The following is a 21247-nucleotide window of genomic DNA, read 5'->3' as shown; positions in this document are numbered from 1 at the left end:
CTCTGCCTGCATCCCCCTTCTCCAACCTCAAAAGATGGTTTCTTTATTGTATAGCCACCCCTCTATCCAGCAATAAAATGGGACTATGAGATTCAACCCTCACTTGTTTTGTTTATCTAGCAATGCTGAATCTTGCTAGCTGAATATTTCTCAAATTTTAAGGCTAATACGATTTTGTCGGTATAAATGTTCATGAGATAGGTGGTGTCTTCGATAACCCCCCCTACGCCAAACAACTATGGGTCCACTTCGAACAAACTTGTTATGACCAGTTCCCTTACCTGACAACGTTAATAAAATCGAGTGTATTAATTAAAATACTGGATAAAAATCAGTGCGAAGTTAAGGCGTTCGCCTCTCGAAATTTAAAGGACTATATGTATGCTAGGCTAATTTGGCCTATGCGTTCTCATTAATTATGAGTTGAAACTCCAAAATGATGACTAACCTTTTCTTATCGATTTAATAAGGGTCACGTGATAAAAGAAGACAATAGGCCAATTCCGATTTGCTGTGAACCTCATCATGAAAGCGAGGCTAAGTTCAAAACTTTTCATATGAAAATTAGTTTTGTTTGCATATGAATGAAAACTAATTTTCATAATCTGAAGACTTTGTACTTAGCCTCGCTTTCAAAATGAGGCTCCAAGCAACTCGGAAATGGCCTTTTCTGAGCCTTACCCATCGCACTTTGATGCACATCGTGCATATCTGTAAAAACCTGAGGCCAGCTTTTTTCCATGTTATCCCAATAAACACAATGCGCTTCAATCTTCTCCGTCATTTGCCCATTCACGTTCCATTTCGGTTTTGTTGTACATCTTTAGTGTTTCCTTCAGTTTTAAGCAGATACCGCGTGGTTTTATTTCACTCCATGACCAGCTTACATGTGATGAAATTTCCTGAGATCACGTGGCACAGCCCCTTTAATTTAAGTGTACTACTTGCTGGCTCTTTAGTTGCTGAACCAATTTACTAAATGTAGTTTTGCCATTTTGGGGCGCAGCTGGAACTACGTTAATGGAACGTATCATAAGGTGGTTATCGTACCGGACAAGTTATCACTGGATAGTGAAATTTCAGAGTTTTCATTGGCAAAGCGGCCATTGATATCAGCTATTCTACCACGCACAAGAAATACCAACACTTAAATCTTCTTCTAGTTGTTCCTTTCAAATAAAATCAGAAAAAACCTAGCAGTGTTTCTTGGTTGTTTTTAACAATTGAAGTAATATACTTACTACTCGCTGCGTTGGCTATCTATCATCTCTTATTATCCAACGCATTGTACCACTGTCCAAGTATGGCCATATTTGTCGTCTGTACACAACAGATATCGCTGCGATATAAATTATTTCGTGTGTTGAGGAGGATGTAACAAGATTTTCTGCAATTAAACTCTGCTTTTTTTCAAGCAATATGCTGAATAAAAAGCAATTATCTCGCTCGATTTTGCGGCATATCGCCTGATTTTGGCCAACTCAACCTACGGCCTAGTCGGCTAAGTATAATGTGATAATCCCCGCGATTCCTTCACTTCAAATCAACTGTCCACCCAGCCCTAGCTTAGCGAGGTTCTGCCAGTCACGTATTTCTAGTCCGTATAAAGATACTGAAAACTATAATCTATAAAGGCTTCTCTTACAGTTTTAAGAACTTTCCTTAAAGCGTATTTAGGCCTCACAAGTTAGAACTTTCTTGTAAGCAATCCTGAAACGTTTTTGTGCCAATCCATAGATCACAGGATTAACAGCAGAACTTGTTACACCTGCAAAAGGCAAAATGAGGTAAACCTGACGGTGCAACCTGTACTCTCCTTGGAGAGTGTCAAGAAATTCGATGGCAAAAATTGGTGTCCAGCAAATTACGAATGCAATCAATATGGCGAAGAGAATTTTTGTTATCTTGACTTCCTCCGAAAACAACTTCATAGCGTGTGCTTGGAGCGTGAAGTCTGCGACTCGCCCAAAATGAGCGCGGACTTTACGGAACACTTTGTAGTAACAAAATGCCATGAGCAGATAAGTTACAGCAATAAGGACAGAGTATGGACTCAGTAAAATAGCTTGTTTGTCTTTGTCTTCACTCTTGCAAGGGAAGCATGCCAGTTGTCCGGGATGAAATGAAAATCTCTGGATCGCAAACGGGATTACAAATATTCCAGAGAAAACTGCACTCACTGCAATTGATAATAGCACGTTGTTTTTTGTATAGATTCTCTGATAAATGTCCGCCGATCTCACCATTTTGACGTACCGATTCAGCGCAATGAGAGTCACATTCAGCAGCGAAAAGCAGACGAAGAAGTAGGCAAGCACACCTTCAATCTGGCAGACTGCATCACCAAACGGCCATCGTCCCAGAAACAAAACTACCAAACCCAAAGGGGCACAGAGTAGATTGAGAAGGAAGTCTGATGCGGCCAATGCGACAACGTAGTAATTTTGAATTTTTCGGAGTGAACGAAATCTGTAGATCGACAGACAAAGCACAATGTTTCCGATCAGTGCTGATAAAATGATGGCGGACGCTAATGTGGATTCCATAATAACCAGCCATAATTCTCTGTTCTCAAGTGCGTCTTCGATGAACCTTTTTCTTTCCAATGTACCGGCCATGCTATTGGTGGTTACAATTTTTTTCAAATGTTTTTCATTAAACGCACGGTTTGACTATTTACAACGCTTTCATCGTACAATTCAATTTTTGTATTACAAAGTTAATATTTATACCATCTTTTTGTCACCACATTCATGACACTTTATTTAACTTCCTTGGCAGCATTCTAACATAGTATTTATTAATTTCAAACCCTGTGTGAGACTCGTGATAAGCAGCTGATTAAATAGTCATTCGTACATAAAGGATCTTTTATATTACGATCCTTTCATTTTTTCAGCTTCTTAAAGCTTTTCACTGTTCTTTCTCCTTAGTTAGTACTTTCAGGAGAATTGATATTGATATTAATAACAAATAAAATTAATAAAAACCAGAATTGATAAAAACAGTTATTTCCTGTTACATGAACGGAAACAGCAGCACTTTTCACCTGCTTTATTGTTAATTTTTATTGCACAATTGTTTATTTACAAGTTGAAGACAAGCAAGGCTCTACAGGACCGACTTTGTCAATCATTGTTCACCAGAACTGTTTTCTTAATTTAACATCAACTGGCATGTCCGAATCTTTATCTCCGTGATTGGCTAATTTATAAATGATCAACGAGAGAGTGTCTATACTGTGAAAATGACTCTAAATAGTAGGCGTAAGTATTCCTCAGGGCAGTTGTACACATGAATGTTTACGTTCACAAATTCTACATTTTGTGTTTGCGACAAAATGTTTTCCTTGTTTTCATTTTGTTGAAAACTTGTTATTACAATTTTTAAATAAGTCGAAAGAAAACGTGTTCACCCTTTCTACAGGATCAAGACAAAATTGTCAAAAACTTGTCAAGGAAGTTGTACTTGTGTGGAAACTTCCTCATGTTAAATTTAGCTTCGCTGTCGTATCTTAAGGTTGCGCTTCCTCTGATTTTGGCTAATATTTCAGAAAAGAAAGGAAAAGAAATTAACAAACGACCAAAGAATAGCAAACAAACCAAAAACGCTGAAACAAAACAAACCAACAAAAGTCAACAACGACAGCAAGGTCATGGTTACGCGATCAAGGCTCTAACAGAGGGCGGGGAGGGTGGAAGATGTGAAGGATTCGTCGGTATAAACCGTAGCACTTGTGACCTATTGCGCTAATTGTGTAGATTGAAAATGAAAGGTCGATAAATTGACTCATTTTCATTCTCTTCCATCAGTCCATTTTCTTACGTTCAAGAATGTTTATGTTAATGTTCTCACCGTTTTGTGATCGAAGTATTGACTTAAAACGCCGGTTGAATTTCTACACGAAAGCCTTAAACAAGGACCCTGACTATAAAAGGACCTTTGGCCTGGCCAAGCCGTCATTCATTTATCCCCAGACACTGAGCTGTCAACATCAAATCCCGCTCTCCGCGACGGTGCTCAGTGCTCAGTGTCCTCAGTGGAAAGAGAGATACCTCTCGGCGCTGTATTGTTAAGTTCTATTAGAAAAATATATAGTAAGAATCTGGTAAGAAATTTATTCAAAGATGATCGGTGGTGCAAGAAAACGAATACGGGTAAGTAAAACTGGCTATATACGTCTATGGCGTTTTTTATATACAAGCCGTTTCCATTTCGCATTTGTCTCCTTGTCTGTACTTCATATATAATAATTATCGCGTTTCTTTTTAGCTGACCGTTGAAGTTTTCGAAGATGAACAACAACATATTATACAATCGATAAGAGAAGCATCTACGACTTGCGAAGTCGTATTGATGAAGCGTGTGAAGGCAAACGGTCAGTAAAATAAAATATAGGATAGTAATAACACGTACCACTGTTCCCTAGTTGGCTGTATCTTCAGCAATTTCCGAGTATTAGAATAGAGTATTTTATTCGAATACATTTCGTACAAACACAATCCATTAAATATGTAAGGAAAAAAAAAAGAGTTGAGTTCTACAGCGGCTTTTCGAATTGCGCGCTTTTTCTTTCCAACAGAGGGAGAAACCCGATTCCGGTCTGCGGGTCGAAAATATGAAAGGTCACGGCGAAGGCATTCTTCAAAAATCTATTGCATTTTTTAAATATAACTTCAAATGCCGATTCTGTGAATCCTGCATTTGCTAAGACATCATGATCTGTTTTTTTTTTTTTTGACTGACCTAAAACTGGTACGATTTCTTTTTTTGTGCGGAAAGGTTGCAGCAATTCAGTAGCGATAATTTCTTCTCTTCCCCTACTCGCCTTGTTTTGCTTTCATTGGTCGTCAGTGTTGTCACTTCTTCTGTGTTTCTTCCCGGGTTTCTTGTATGTTATGTATCAAGCTTTATACACTGCCTGCATGTCTGACTGGCGATGCAGTCTTGTTTGGGGCCCTGGATCATGTTATCAGATGTTCTCTTTTATTGCTAATAAAAGCTTATGCAGTTGATAAAATTACTGAGGATCACTCATAGTTTAGTTTATTGTTCTATTTTTAGTTCCTGGCAGACGATTCGAAATTCCGGCTGTCGCAGATGAAAATGGTCCTACAGAACCGATACGTCTTTTCCACCGACGTAACGATATTCAGGCCGCCGAAAATGGCCCTGAACCAGCAGAACCAGCGGCTGCGGCACCTGCAGAAGCAACAGCGTGTGAGTTTTGTCTTCAGGCGCGCTGCATCACTGCTTCCCCTTTCAAGCCGCAGGGAAGAAGTGACGCAAGAATAACAAACCACACCAAGCGCCGAAAAGATTACAAATGGTACTGGAAGACGCTAAAGGATTGTGGCCTTTGGGAAAATGCCACATATCTAGAACGAAAGGAGCAGTTGGGGTGCCTAATAGACGATGTGAGGGAGGTGATGCCCCATTGTGTCATCAAAGGTGTTCGTGGCCGATGGCCCAATCCTGCCAACATACCCTACCAGGGGCACAGAAGATCTTAGTCGGCAAAACAATTGAAATAGCAGTCTTTCCTTTCCTGAGTGGAGAATATATTTTGCTACTGACAAGTAAACAAGTGCATTTCATTATAATTTTGTTTACTTGTCGAAATAAAAGAAAACCTCAATAGTATTTTCAATGCCTTTGTATAAATGATATAGTGCGCTGTCTGATTTTTGTCATTTTTTCAAAGCTTTACAAGGAGTTATAAAAGAAAGCCCAAATGGAATCCTTGAAATGAAACGTCTTCTCAACCAGCACTCTGTGAGGTGCAATCCTGTCAGGTTGCCGGCTGGTCTGATAGAACTGCTCGCTGCTCGTTTCTCGCAGAACATTCTCATTCTAGAAAAAAATAGAGATGGAAATAATATATGTCAGTATACATGTGTGATTGACGTTCAGTACCATAATAAAGTGTAGTGGTTTCCAATAATTATATGTACATATAATTTGTATATATACACCAGATCAAAACCCATTTTCATCCCCCACCCCCCACCCACACACACATACGCACAAACCAACAGAACGAAACACTACTTCACATCTACACATCCCCCACCAAATAAAATATGCCCCAGACTAAAAATTAATTTCAGAACACTGAGAAACTTCAGAAGTAGGAACCCAATTCCTTCCCCGCCCTAAACCATTTACAATTACCACAAACCCTCCTTAGAAAATATAGTAACCAAATGGTGGGAGCTCTACGATACGCAGTCAAGAATAGCCAACTGCATCCGCATCTCATACGTGTCTGCACGACTAAAATGAATGTGTTTTGCCGCATAGACAAGCATTACCAAGTGCAACGTCTCAACCCAATACGTGTCACGGCACTGCAAAACATAAATAACGGTTAGATTGAAGTGATTAGTTGGTCATAACAGTGTTTTGAATACCAAATAGTGTATTTAGGCAACACAATGGAAACTCTGGTCACATTTTTGACAAAGACATGTACAGTATATATTAAATCCACAACGGAAAAAAGGTTGTAATGTCTAAATACCTGGGCATAATCAGCAGCATTTTTGTAGATTGTAGTCCCTTCAATAGCTTTCCTGTATGCAGCAATAGCCCTGTCACTGATGAGGGGTTTTTTGCTGCATACATACCCCTCTTGGTGACATCTGGAGTCCCCGTGACATTTGCAATGGTCTCCCTAAGTAAATAAATAGAGTGCACATAATATATGAAAGACATCAAAGCACAAAAAAAATTATCAATCAGTCATACACACAATAGGTATGTTACGTCATGATACTAGCGATATCTAAAAATAACCCCCCCCCCCCCCCCTACCAACAGCCTTTGACAAAACGTTTCAAAATATTTTCCCCAACAATTTTGTAAAAAAGTGCACCAATATATCCTTTCTTGGATATTCACAGCTTTCTAAAACACCCCCCTTCCCACCCCCCCCCCCCCAAAAAAAAACAATAAATATATAAAACTAAAAAATAATGATAATAATTTCACAGCCAATATAGAACATAGATATACCTTGTAATGGTCTATGATGTTGACCATGTAATTCTTTAATTCTTCACTATCTCCGTTGCAGTTTTTCATTGCATAATAAATATGCGTCTTTGTGCACTTGACTGAAAACAAGGGAGAAGCTTATTATTTTGCAAAAGGCAAGGCATTGAAAAGATAGTTAATAAACAAATGAGTTTTTTTTTTCAAGTCAGTTACCTTTGTCTGACAATTCTGAGAACCAACTTTTCTCAGAGTCTCTTACTAGACCACTGGCTACCTTTTTGATGGCCTTCTTTACACCTTTTCCACCTTTATAATAGATTAAGAATTAATTATTAACACAATCCATAATTCTCCCAGTGAAAAAAATATACTAAAATAAAATAATTCTCCCAGTTCCCAGCACCAAACCCATGAATTGAAATCCCTTTGTATTTGAGTGGACACTGCTATGTTAGATTTTAGTCTGTTAATTAATTTCTAAGTTGATGTATGTCGATTGAAAAGGAGACGTGTGGGTACTGGTGGTTGCCATTGTTTCCCAGACCCTTATCCCTACCCTTGGCCAGTAGTTAGTGATGACTTTTGATTATTTAGCACAGTTTACAACTTAATATGTTTCAATGTTGGAAAAAAGTTAACAACTTAATATGTTTTGTTGTTGGCATACCATGCCAGCTGTCATAGGAGTTCTTAATTCCTTTCCCATTCAGCCAAATCTTTAGTGCCGGTACATAGTCGTGTGCAACTTCACCAACGCGATGACCTAAAAAAGGAAAGAATTATTGGTTGGTAGAGTTGCATTTATATTCATTTATTAGTGTGAAGAATAATTTGTTTTCACTGAACAGAGTAAACTAATAAGAAAACATTACTTGAATGTCATGAGTCAAGTGAACACAGGACCCGTAGCAAAAAAAGACTAAACATAGGAAATTAGGAAACAAAATTAAAAGGCCATTGCCGAGTTGCCTGGGTATGTGCCAAGTCTGTCATATGAAAATGAGTTTGCGTTCACATCGAAATAACACTCACTTTCATATGAGACCGTGCACTTACCCTCGCTTTGAAAAGGAGGCTACAGGCAACGTGTTGCATTTATCTCACCAAGAGCTGTTAGAGAATCAACCACTTCTTTGGTCATTGGAACTTCCCGTGAAGCAGCTGATGCCATGTCATTCTTTGACCAACTGAGGCTAAAAATAACCTTCTTGTTGCTATGAAATAAAACCAAGGCAGAATTTTTACTACCAACAATCAATACTCAGCTACTATGTGCCAAAGAAGTTGTGGCCTACAGCTGCAATATATTTCATGTTTCATAAATTATACAACAGCTACTATAGTGGACTCAACGAGCTGGCCTCCTCAGCTGAGCAGCCAATGCAACCCGGTCCTGTGATTGTCGTCAAAGTTATTGTACCAGTAATACGTACCCCAAAGGTATGGTGTATTATCTATCACTGTTATTGTTATCACATTATTCATACCGGTGAGATATAGCTGAAACAGTGGTGTGTTGTGCAGCACGACTTGAGTCATGTCTTGCATCTGTAATGATGACCTGGAAAAAATACACAAAATAATAATATTAAAGTATGAGGCAAGAAGCCAGATAGATTAGTCTTCTTTTTGTAAACATGTTGTGCCTATATCATATATTCAAATTATAAATAAAAATACTAACATCCTCATTTGCAGCATATTGCGGATCTTGTTGTACCTCTCTGCGAGCTTCAAGCAGTTTTTCCTCATACACAGCTTTCACAGCATTTTTGTAGCCAAGGGAGGAGTACACTGCCAAGAAAGAAAATAATGTAGTTACATTATGTGTCTGCCAGTTCCATCAATGCATTACCTTTGTTGGAAAAAATAAATGATTGGCATGCAATATACGCAACTAATGAAATTCTCTCCGGTGCACATGTATTATATCAAATAGATAAAACTAGCACACAAGAACTTGTTTTTGATTTAGTACACAAATGTGTCTCAGTACTAGTAAACATGCAGGTATGCATGGATGTGTGAGTGTGTGTTTGTGAAATTTAACTTGTACCACCAACAAGCTCTACATCTGGAAGCAGATTTGTCCTCAGTAATGACTGTGCCATTTCATATAAAAACAAACACCCAGCATGTAACCAAATTACCAGTAGAAATGTACTTCTCTTCCACATTGCCAATGTTAGCTGCTTTGCAGCTGGAGATGTACTGGGTGTCAGTAAGCCCAGTACTGATAAATCCGTGCATCATCCTAAAAAGAGACAAGTGCATGTAAAGCTGGCAGTGATCCTCAAGTCAAACAAACATAAATTTTCCAAATTATAATATATATTGTAATATGCCAGTGACAAATGACATACCTCAAATTTGCAGTAAACTTTCCTGAGATGCTGCTGCTTGAAAACCATCGCAGTGAATGGCCAGCAGCACAAAAAACGCTTATGCGAACAACATGGCCATGCCGCAGCACTTCAAATGACTGCATGTCTAGATCATATCCACAGAGAGGACACCTTCCATTGTATTTTGCCATCGTGCCCATAAGTTGATTTATGGCGTCGGTAGATGCAACAAAATAATCCTCATCAGGCTTACTTGCTGTGTGGATGTCAAAACGGCCAGTCGTATTCTCCCCGATGGACAAAACGAACGGCAGAACGTACGGATTACAATCCGTTTGCGTCTCAGCATTGCAGGTGAGAGGGGAAGGCTTGTAATCATGATGATGGAACGAGCTAGATGGAAACAATGAGGAATAACTTGCACTCGCCATTCTTCTTTGTTCAGACTCTTCGAAGGAGTCCAAGAGTCGTTCCATCACCAAGACATTTCCCATTGGCGTGCGACTGGTTATTTGTAAGATGTCCTTTATCCGCTGAATATGCGATTTCACCCTGTCCAATCGCCATTTCTGATTAGCTTCGACGTCGAGTTGAAAGGTGGACCTGACTCGATCGCGAGGTGCTTGCGGCATCACTTTGGCTTTCTTGGACGCAGAATCGGCCATAGCGAAATAGAAGTGAGAATATAATCGACGGTGAAGCTGGAAGAATGATTGCGTTGCGCCTACAACTCTCGCTAGTGGTTCGATTCAAAGTGGAAGACGAGCCATCGAAATACCTCGCCATCCGCCGTGAATCGAACCATCATATTCCCAATATAGCTTTATTTCATCACACTACCACAGTTTGAGCATGTTATTAAACTGAACACCTCAAGCCATGGGTATAGAAGGCTCAGATAGGCGCCAGAAACGCAGAGAGGAGACTGTGTGTCATTATGAATTAGTCCGCCATTGGGGGAACCGTTGCGAGCGCGAAATTTGAATTTTTTTTAGGGCAAGCTATGTTTTTTCAAGGAAAGCAGCGTAGATAGTTTATTATACACTTTATTTTACCAATATGACTACTTTTCATATCAATCATATATCCTTTTCGTGCCTCGTGGCACATAGGGCCTTCACAGAGCTTCTCCACTCCTCTCTATTGGTTGCTGCGGTCTGCACCTCCTCCCACGATCTCCAACCTGCTTCTTGCCTTTCTTTCTCTACTGTCCGTCTCCAGGTGGTTTTTGGTCTTCCCCTTCTCCTTTTACCTTCTGGTACCCAGCTCATGGCAACATTGCAATCATCATTGCGATCTTTCCTAAGAATATGGCCAATCATTTTCCATCTTCGAGACATCACTTCCACACTCAGTGGCTTCATGCTTGCTCTTTCCAGTAGCTCTTTGGTACTGACATGGTCTTGCCATCGGATTCGGAAGATCTTACGTAGGCATCTATTATGGAACACATTCACTGCTTTATCATCTCCTTTGTTCATCTTCCATATCTCAGATCCATAGAGTAACACTGGCACTACCAGTGTTTTATACAGCCTCAGTTTTGTTTTCCTCGAGATGTTATTAGAGATCCAGATCTTCTTTAGTTTGTTAAAGGCACCTCTGGCTTTCGATAACCTGTTCTTCAAGTCCTTCATACCGCCTCCCTCAGTTTACAAACTTTCGCCCCCAAGTACACAAACTCTTCGACATCTTCAATATCCTGCTCATTTATTATGATGTTTTCTTGGTTCCTTGCATTGATCCTCATCGTTTTTGTCTTTTCTCCGTTGATTTTGAGTCCCACCCGTCTGGCCTCTTCGTCCAGCCTTGTCGTTTTATCCTGAATCTGCTGCTTGGTAGATGAAAGCAGAGCTATATCGTCCGCAAAGTCCAAGTCGTCCAGTTTTGAAGTAAACTTCCACCTAATACCGTTTTCACCACTGCCAACCGCTCTTCGCATTACCCAATCCATAACAATCAAGAACAAGAATCCCGACATATTGCATCCTTGTTTTACCCCAGTTTTTATGTCAAACCACTCACATGTTTCCCCCTGATCTTCTACAGCACACTTGAAGTCGTCATAAAATACTCTTACCATTTTCACGATCTTCTCCGGGATTCCATACTTAGCCATTATTACCCACAGGCTTTCTCGGTGGATAGAATCAAAAGCCTTCTCAAAGTCTACGAAGTTCAGGTACAGGGTTGCCTGCCATTCGCTGACCTGCTCAATAATGTTCCGCAGGATGAAGATCTGGTCTGTTGTACCCCTCCCCTTTCTATAACCTGCCTGTTCCTTCCTCAGCCTTCTATCCACTCCATTTCTCACTCGCTCTATGATGATTCTACCGAGTACCTTCCCCACAACGGACAGTAAGGTTATTCCTCTCGAATTTTTGCATTCTTTGAGATTCCCTTTCTTCGGCAACTTGATAATTAGCCCTTGCTTCCAGGGTTGGGGGATCTTCTCAAACGTCCATACTTTTCCCAACAACTGATGGATTTTGGTTGCTGAAAACTCTATGTTTGCTTTCAATAGTTCGGCCGTGATAGAGTCAGTTCCTGGCGCTTTCCCATTCTTCAATCTTTTTATAGCTTGTTTGACTTCACCTAAAGTTGGTTCACTGATTGAGATCTCTTCAATGACGTCATTTAGTTCTAATTCATATACCTCATCACTTAAGACTGGGTTTTCTGGTTGGTCTCTATTGAGTACTTCGTTAAAGTGCTCCGTCCATCGTGCCTGTACTTCGCCTTTTTTATTGATAAGGTTTCCATTTTTGTCAAGCACTGCTGTGCTTTGCTTAGGTTTTTCATTGCATAATATCTTGGTGAGCCCGTATAGTGTCTTCAGGTGTTGGTTTCCTGCAGCCTCCTCCGCCTCACAAGTGATCTTCTCCATCCATTTCTTTCTGTCTGTCTTTATGCTTCTCTTCACTTCCCTGTTCTTTTCTGCATACTTGGCCCTAAGCTGCTTCTTAACCCTTTCTGACCGTGTTCCCAGGATCTTCCTATTAATTTCCTCTCTTTGGTCTATGAGGCTCCATGACTCCTCACTTATCCACGGCTTCTTCTTCTTCCGAGGTCTACCTAAGACTGATTCCGCCACCTCTGTATATGCCTTCTTCATCACCTCAAAGTCTTGTTCCACTTCTTCGCTTTCTTCAACTGCTGTTTCCTCGTTCTCCAGGACTTGGTACCTATTTTGCAAGGCAACGTTAAACCGCCGTAACACCTCTTCATTCCTCAACCTTGCTGTATCGTACTTGACTCTACATCTTTTCTTCCCTGCTGTTTGTTTACTCAATCTCAACTTGGCTACTGTACATACAAGATGGTGGTCGCTTTCGATATCTGCAGACCTGTATACTCTCGTATCTTTCACCGAATTCCTAAATCGCCTGCTGATTAGTACATGGTCTATCTGGTTCATGGTATTCCCATCGGGGGAAACCCACGTTACTTTGTGGATGGTCTTATGAGGAAACAATGTCCCTGTTATAACTAGTTCATTCATATCACACATATCGCAAAGCCTTTCTCCATTATCATTTCTTTGCCCCAGCCCATGTTTACCCATCACACTTTCATACGCCCAGTTGTCGTTTCCAACCTTAGCATTCATGTCCCCCGTGACAATTAACATATCATGCTCATTGACACTGTCTAGCACATCCTGTAGCCTCCCATAGAACTCATCTTTTATCTGCTCATCTGTATCTTCAGTGGGTGCATATACATGTATGATCGTAAGTTTTATGTATTTGGAATAAAATCTGGCTTGAATAACCCTTTCGCTGATCGGAGTCCATTCCATCAGAGATTGTGCTGCATGTTTTGTCATCAGTATGCCGACTCCCTCTCTATGGTTGTCATCATCTCTTCCGGAGTAAATGATGGTTTCACCCTCTGCAAGTCGCATTGTTCCTTGTCCTGTCCAGTGTGTTTCACTGATGCCCATTACGTCTATACCTCTCTTTGTCATTTCTCTCGCCGCCTGTGCAATGTTGCCACTCCTGTAAAGCGTCCTTACGTTCCAGTTGCCTATCTTCATGGTGTATTTAGGGTGTATCAGTGGCTTGATCAGCCCGGAGGCGTCCTGCTGGCTTTGGCTCCCGTGCGTCATTAACTCTCTCCGATGAGGTACTGCCACAGTTCCCCTTTGAAATAGTGAATTCACTCTGCTTCTGGTTTCCGTAATAATTGTTTTTTTTTACGGAAGAGGGTTATCAGCCCTCTGCCCAACCCCCAACCTGGAGGGCCAGTGGGATCACTCTTTGTCTGGCCCCTACCCTTTGACCTGTTTGGCATGGGTGTCCCTGCCAGGAGTACGAGACTCCAGCCAACATAGCTCTAGGGGTCACTGGAGCACGCAAGCCGCCTCATCACGACAAGGTGGCGATCCCAATCAAGGCAGATGACTACTTTTAGCTAATATTTATTTGAAATAAGTGCAGTTTCGTGTTCTTCTTATCGAAGACGGGTTTCCCCACATCTTGCTCGTTGAGTCCGCCATCTTGGATAAGTCGAGAAAACGGTTGTTGCGTGACAAAGAGGGGGAGGAGCTATCCCTTTTATAGTCAGGGTCCTTGTTTAAATGATATTTCGTTAACCAAAACTGTTTGGCATGGGATCATGGGATTGCGGTGCTCCAACGAAAGTCGACCAATATATGCTTATAAATGAGAATTTTTAGACTTTATTTGTTTTACAAAAAAAAACTTATAATTTTAAATATAAATATGTATTTTCAGTTTCTATTGCAATCTCGGTTGCTCAGTTTCTATCTCACTTCCTTCGAAGCGCGCGAACTGCACTCTCACACACATCAAATTTCCAAAATATCCGGAGAAGCATGCCCCCGCCCTAGGACTTCGGGCCTCAGTCGTAACTTCGACGCTCACACGTGATGCATATTAGCCCGTCCCAGTACTGCACCGTTTGATTCCGACTGTGGCGCAGGCTTCCACGCATCGATCCTCAGGGGACCCACAGAAAAACCTGCTCAAACAGTTTTTTTAAGGACTCACTATTCCAGAATAGGAGTACACGGAATAGAGCGCATTCTATTTTTGTGATGAACGGAATACTATTCCGTTAATTTTGCATCTGATAGTAGAATATAATGAGCGGAATACAGTTTTCTCACAATAACAGGAATTGTGTTCTTTTGAGAATTGGTGTTTTGAGTACTCTGTTGTTCCTGAACCGAAAATGTCCTAACAGAATGCGCCCTGCAACAACTTGAGTTGGAATAAATAGAAATTGTTATTTTGTTAAGAAATTTGTTCTTGTTCCTGGAAACTGACCTAAATTAATACATCTATCATTTATTCAATAGGCGTAAAATATACGATCACATTTCTTTCACATATACCACTCATTGACATTCAAGTCCTAGTAACTGATATGCAGGTTGTGATTTTCACATGAACCTAGGTTAATGGCCTAGCTCCCAATAAGTCTCCTGAAGATCAGTGTTAGAGCATCCAAACTATGCTAATCGAAAGCTCACAGGCTCGACTCTTGTTGGGAGAACTCGGATTTTCTTTTTCTGAATATGCCTGTACACTGGATGAAAAAGAAAATAATAATAAAAAAAATAATATTTGCTTTAATTTATTGTTATCGCATAGTACTTTGTTTACAAAAGAGGTCTTGAATAAACTATTTTCAGACAACACTTTATCTTTGATGACTCCCAGTACAAACACGATTTGCATGCAAATTCATTTTAACCTGTGTCTACGGAGAAAAAAACTGGTAAAAGATGTGAAGAAAATATAATTACAAATAACGATTAAAGAACGTTGATAATAAATTGTCGTACAAATTATATTAAACAAGACAGCAGAACTTTTGCCAAGCAATCTACATCAATAAATTCATGACAGTTGTAGTAGAGAAACGGGAAAAACATTGTTGTTAATCGTGCTAGAAACGTGTATGGCTTTCATAGAATTTATCGTGCTACACTCTTTCAGGGACCCTGGATTGGTTAAGGGGTCAGCTTCTGATGACACTGTGTTGCTCCGTCTGCGCAGTAGAAAGAAATGTTTGGTTTGATCAATAGAGTTGATATCTAAAGGTAAATAGGCCACCGTAAAGAGATTCGGGTGCTGATGTTTCGAACGTAAGCGCTTTTGTAAGAGAGAATGGATTCGGTCTGATGAAGGGCCAACGCTCAAAAAGTCAGCACTCGAATCTCTTTAAGGTGGCCAATTTACCTTTAGTTATCAGCTGTGTTGATAAAACCAAACTCGATTGGTTAGACGCCTTAAATTTACCGGCACTTTTTTCAAGCAATAAAATTTTAACTTTCTCTACAACTACACACAAGTGATCATAATGACTATGTCCAGTTCGTTATTCCTTGTTGCCACTTGTGGCTGAAAAGCCTCTCATTTTATAGGAACAGTATCAAAAAGCCAACGCATGCAAGGCTGCTTCGAAAAGTTCTCAAATATTCCTTTTTAACCTGATTGAAAGTGACTCACAAACTGCTTCTGAAACGTTTTCCTGCGTTTTCCTTGAGGGGACAAAGGTAAAAATGTTTCATTTGTATCCAGCAGTGTTCTGGAGTCGATGCCCGCATGATTAGTTTGAATAATTTTGAGATGGTGGATTCACCGAAATAATGGTTCACTTTTGTTAACAATAATCCTTTTAGGTTGCACGGAAACTAGTGTTAAACAAGTTTAGCTGCGGATGGCAGAGATGGAAATGGATTGCAACCAAGTTCTTCTTGGGTATTTCAGAGGAAATCCCTTAATATTGTCTTCCCGGTGTTCCAAGAGCAATCTCATGTTAGCAAAGAGGTTTTTCGTTGAATATTTGATCAGTTTTAACAAAAATACATCAAAATCGCCATTACGGTGCCTCTTTAAGATTCACTATCACCTTCACTGTTACGTTCGGTGATATGCAAAAGAGGTTTAGTCTCATCTGTGAGCCAGGGAGAGGTAAGACGCTGCCACCATCTTCGAATATGTTTGATTAAGAACGCAACAAACCTTGCTAGCTGGGAGAGAAACGCGAAAGTGACCAAGAGAGACACTAACGCTGGGACAAACGCTAATGCTACGATTTCAATCCATTCCAGTGTATCCAGGTAGGGCTTGTTTGGTCCATCGATGCCGAGATCCAGGCCAAAAGAGAGCATGGTAGCTTTTGGTAGATTGAATGCTGCAATCAGGGTTAAAGAAGAAAGGGACAACGTTTCAGCTTTGTTAGCCAGTGGGTCTCGATACGGATTCTTTACCATGTGATGAAGGGTCATCAAAAAGCAAGCACAAGTCATGCAGGCCACACGCAACATATCATTCGCAATAAATGTATGGCATGCAAGAAGAACAAACCTTCGCCCAATCAAAACACTTTCCCAGTACAATGTTCCTTTGTTACTACGGCTTGGTGGGCAAAATGGGCCATGAATTACTTCCAAAACATCTCTGTTGACTTCTTTTGCTCTCGGGGAATCGTGTCTTCTTTCTCTTCGCATTCCTTTGAGCAACCAGTAGAAGATAAACGGCAGTGGAAACACACATGCCGCAAGGAATTCGCTTGCAGTAATGGAGGATTTGTAAAGTTTCCAGGAACCAAAGTACAGAACCACGATAAAGGGAACCACGAACACTGCAATGTAAGCAAGAAGGATATACTGCCACCATTGATAGCATTGCACATTCCCGTCAATAAATAGCCATTTTCTTGATCCAATGGAAACGCAGTGCATAAGCTTGAGGGACGTTTCTGCCAACCGTTCGTAACCCAGCAATAGAACTTCCACAAGGACAGCCAGGTATTGGATTAGTGAGGGCTTTTCTTTTCGCCTTAGCATGTTGATGAACAAATGAACACAATAAATGATAAAAACGTCAGTTATTGTCACGAGAACGTTTGCAGAAAGAAGTAATTCCTTCGTCACCGCCGTAAGTCCAGAAAAAGGACATCCGATTCCTCCGTTTATTGTACGAACTTGGAAATTAAACGCGGAAATCACAAGGTAAGCAAACGGTATTTTTTCAAGAAGACTTTCTGCAGAACTGTCCATGAGAATCTCAGCAACTTGATAGAAATAAAATGTAATTTTCACATAGCCACTGTCCCCGTGATCGTGGTTATGAATTTGGCCCAAGTCATCTTCTATTTGACTCTCCTGACGTGTGTACCACAAGATGTGCTTTGTAAAAAATCTCAGAATGGGAGGTTTTATCAAAAGATAGAGCACCAGTCCAATCGTGTAAATCGCTGTTGCAATCCACAGCCAATAATGATTACACTTTGCAACTTTCTTACACTCAGCTGAAAACAGTGTTTCGGTAAACCCCTCTGCGCATTTTCCACACAGGGTCCCGGTTCTGTTTCCCCGACAACGGTTGTAATTTTTCGAACCAGGTGAAGGACTTTGACAGTAATGTTCAGGGCAACCAATAAACTGCAATGATGATGGATGGCTGGACGTTGGATAACCCCAGAAATTTTGCTTTGCAGCTATGTTGCTTTGAATGCAATTGGCACCAAAAGGACATGGTATGCACTCAACTGTGGAGTTAATAAATAATCCTCGAGAAATCCCTTTTTGAAGGCTGTAGTAACCTGGGGAACAAGGTCGGCAGGAATACTTTAAAACAGTGACGTTTATTCGACAAAGCGTATTGTTTTTCTCCGTATAGACGATATGCGTCGCGTCTTCGAGGAAAATCTTGTTTCCTTCGCTGCAGTGAATCTCTGATTTCTTATCAATGTCAACGTGTCCTCCACTGGAAATGTCAAGCACCGGGAAATGATTTCTTTCAGGGACTAGCGATATCATAGAAGTGTTTATCAGATTTAAAGGTCCTCCACTTTCGGAATACAGGAAAGTGGATTTGTTATGGGCAGAGTTGTTAAAAACTGGCATATTTTCTTTTGTTCTCAAAAACAAACAATCTTCAAAATCTACTCTACCAGTTCCATAAGCGGAATAAACATGTCCAGTTTGTTGAACGCCAAAATTATCTTGAAAAGTACATCTCTGAAACTTGGTAAATCCATTACTTAGGTATACTCCTCCAGCAATTAAACCCACGTTATTTTCGAAGACCGTGTCTTCAAATGTCACGTGGCTGTTGTAGTACCATACAGGATGAGTATTGGTCTTAGAATCTGACAGAACACATCCCGTCGTCAGAGGCTTATCAGGGTTGGTTAAGATCGAAATGGCGCCAGTTGCTGTCTCGTAGAAACCGGCACCATATTTATTACCTGAAATGTTCCATTTCTGCACCTCTGGATAAGCATATTTGCAGTTACGAAATTTGGAGCGTCTTATTGTCACGTTTTTCCTTCCCTTGAATAAAAGAGCAAAATTACTGGATGGCTTGGAGTCGAATGTGTCATTTTCAAGTGTGATTACTGCGTTTGAAGAAGCGATGTTTTTTAATGGTGCGATCATCAGGCGAATAGCAAAGCTCTTTTGAATTGTGTCGTTGCTGGTAAAGATTGTGTTTTTAACGATAACGCGAACTGAGGTTGGATCAAGTAAAGTCAACAACAGGTCACGAACGTTATTTATAAATCTACAGTTATCAACGTAGATATCAATGGGGAACGAGCTATTTTTGGGAGGCGTTGCGATTACTTGGAAACCATAGCGGAAGGACTTCACTGTTGTGTTGATCAGTTTAATGCGGTATTTGGGACTTATGAAGAACGCCTTTTGTTTAGTTCCTTTGCTGAACATAAAGCTGTTTATAATTGTTACGTTCCCTGCATTCCCATTTGAAGCCACTATTTTGAAAGAAATTCCTTGTCTTTTACTTGAAGCATTGTCTATCAATTTACTCTTCGAAATTGTTACATCTGTTTTGCCTCCCAAAGTCGTCAGAGTGAAGGCACCTCCGACGGATGTTCGCAACCTCTTATAGAAACTGGACTCGTCCATTGTCACTTTTCCACCTTTTAGGAAAACTTCGATAGCTGTGCATTTAGATTTTTTCCCGTCCCACTTTTCAACTGTCACGTTTCTGAGGGTGAAATCTAACTCATCTGGAAACGACCCGTTGTAGTATCTATGCCATTTTCGCTCAAGGGGTTTCCCAATGGCTATTGTGCATCCATACTTTCTTGCTCTGCAGTAAATGAAGATAACGTTGGTGAGGTTGATTTTTAAAAATCCTCGCGGACTATTGGCAAATAGCGATCCACCAGCAGCAGCATTGCTGCTTATGAACTTTGAATTCGAAATTTTTAAAGATGCGCTAATATTAGCTTCAAGAAACAGGCTCCCCCCTGTACTTTTCATCACATTCTGCTTGTAGAAAAAGGAGTCGTGGATTTCTACATCTGCCTTGTTCGACTGAATTGAAATGCAACGCACCGAGGGATTCTGAACACATTTGAAATCTGTGAACTTTATGTGCGCTTCTCTCACGTCTGAGACTGAATTCAGACTGTACTTCATGAATTTGTTGTCTTTCAGTTCGACATGTTTATATGTCTCATTTGTCACCGCATTTGGAACAAAAAGGTCAATGAAGGGACCCTGGTTGTTGATATACTTGACACTGGTACAAGAGACTTTAATATGCGCCGACACTGATTTTATAGGGTATTTTTCGTTGGAACCGGCTATCTTAATACCTCCTCTATGAGTGAGTGCACCACCACTAAAACCGTTTCTCGTGAATTGGGTGTCTTTGATATTAACTGTAACACTGCGACTTCTGTTTCTTGAGTTATTGAGAAGAAGAACTTCAACGCACTGCGAATTATTTCGAAAAAAGGAGAAATCTTGGACGTCCATCTGGAAAGTTGTGATGTTCTCTATTTGAACACGTAAAGGTGAAGAAGAATTACGAAATGAACAGTTGAGGAGTCTTACAAAATGGCAGTCTTTAAAAGACAGGGATGTTTGCCAAAAGGTGATCCCTGAAAACTTCAACCACGTCCGCCGTTCGTCATTTGCTTTCTTAAAATAAAATCCCTCAACACAGAAAACGTGAGGTGATAAGAATCCTTTTAAGCTCAAACTTTTGTTTATGTAGATACCCAGATGTTTGTCAGAAACGCTGCAGTTGTAAGGGTTCCTTTTTGTCCCACTCCCGTTGAGGTAGATTTCTCCGCCCCAGTCCACTTGGTGAGCGGCTTTTGCAATGGATCGGCAAGGGTGATCCTGACTTCCACAGTTGATAGAGTCATATCCAGAAGGAGAGACAAAAACTCTTGGAAAGTTAGTCTCTTGTACACCTAAAGTTACATGCAATAAAAAGGAAAAGGGAAGTTAGAAAATGAAATTGCTTTCACTTGAATCCACTTTGTTCCGGCATTGAGTTGACGATAATAGCTCGCCGACCAAATTAGCTTTAAAACTGACCTAAGATCCGACCACTTACAGTGCGACTAACGTTGCCGTGGCCACCCAAAAAACATTTTTGTTAAAAGTTAGCATAAAATACAAAACGACATTTTTTTAATAATTAGTTGTTGCGTCACTTGCCTGTTGGACTCTGCAAGGAGGCGTGACCGTTAATCAAATTCGCGTATCCTGATTGGCTATCTTGTAAAAAACGTTTGTTGGGTGGCCACGGTAAGGCGCGTCGCACTGTAAATATAGGCAAATAAACTTATCAATTGTTTCATTTAATAAAACTGTTTAAGGTGATTCCGCTAAAAAAGAAGGAGTATTTAAAATTGTCTAAGATTTGGTCCAGTTCATGACTATGTTATGAGCATTACAAAAATGCAATAAAAAATGGGGATCACCGTGCTCGTTTTTGTGCAACCTGGATGGCTATTATAGTAAATAGATGACCCACGAGGTTTATATTAAGAACGCTAGTAATCAGAAAAGGGAACTATCATTTCTAGAAAAATTAATTTCTTGCATTAAAATATCAAATCAGTTCAACAAAATTTACTTTAATCTTACACAACAA

General features: G+C 40.3%; 5 protein-coding genes across 7 annotated transcripts; 1 reads left to right on the top strand and 4 right to left on the bottom strand.

Moving 5' to 3' along the window:
* Positions 1–1526: 1526 nt before the first annotated feature.
* LOC146471536 (histamine H2 receptor-like) lies at positions 1527–2618 on the bottom strand. The gene has a single exon (XM_085120557.1). The coding sequence runs from the start codon at positions 2616–2618 to the stop codon at positions 1674–1676; it is 945 nt and encodes a 314-aa protein (XP_084976683.1). The 3' UTR covers positions 1527–1673.
* A 1298-nt stretch (positions 2619–3916) lies between these two features.
* On the top strand, positions 3917–5513 carry LOC146471535 (uncharacterized). Its single transcript, XM_085120005.1, has 2 exons — positions 3917–4378; positions 5065–5513. Exons 1-2 carry the CDS (start codon positions 4357–4359, stop codon positions 5511–5513), a joined length of 471 nt encoding a protein of 156 aa, XP_084976131.1. The 5' UTR covers positions 3917–4356.
* Positions 4457–10409, bottom strand: LOC146471534 (uncharacterized). 3 transcript variants are annotated; one of them, XM_085120002.1, is made up of 11 exons: positions 9363–10409; positions 9150–9253; positions 8684–8793; positions 8487–8560; positions 8104–8213; positions 7667–7762; positions 7213–7305; positions 7018–7118; positions 6524–6676; positions 6228–6350; positions 4457–5853 (listed from the first exon to the last, which is right to left on the bottom strand). In XM_085120002.1, the coding sequence occupies exons 1-11, from the start codon at positions 10007–10009 to the stop codon at positions 5707–5709; spliced, it is 1758 nt and encodes a 585-aa protein (XP_084976128.1). In that variant the 5' UTR covers positions 10010–10409; the 3' UTR covers positions 4457–5706. The 3 variants fall into 3 exon arrangements, with proteins under 3 accessions (XP_084976128.1, XP_084976129.1, XP_084976130.1); XM_085120003.1 differs by having other exon boundaries at positions 8720–8793; XM_085120004.1 differs by lacking the exon at positions 6524–6676.
* A 14-nt stretch (positions 10410–10423) lies between these two features.
* Positions 10424–10981, bottom strand: LOC146471533 (uncharacterized). Its single transcript, XM_085120763.1, has one exon. The coding sequence runs from the start codon at positions 10979–10981 to the stop codon at positions 10424–10426; it is 558 nt and encodes a 185-aa protein (XP_084976889.1).
* Positions 10982–14932: 3951 nt separating this feature from the next.
* Positions 14933–20577, bottom strand: LOC146471532 (uncharacterized; the record flags this gene model as incomplete). Its single annotated transcript, XM_085120761.1, has 1 exon — positions 14933–20577. A coding segment is annotated over one exon (4365 nt), but the record flags the coding sequence as incomplete, so codon positions are not given.
* Positions 20578–21247: the final 670 nt, after the last annotated feature.

Source organism: Pavona decussata, unplaced genomic scaffold (genome assembly GCF_977016875.1).
Source record: "Pavona decussata unplaced genomic scaffold, jaPavDecu1.1 SCAFFOLD_102, whole genome shotgun sequence".
In the NCBI taxonomy this organism is placed as follows: Eukaryota; Metazoa; Cnidaria; class Anthozoa; order Scleractinia; family Agariciidae; genus Pavona; species Pavona decussata.
This window is presented reverse-complemented; position numbering and strand designations above follow the sequence as displayed.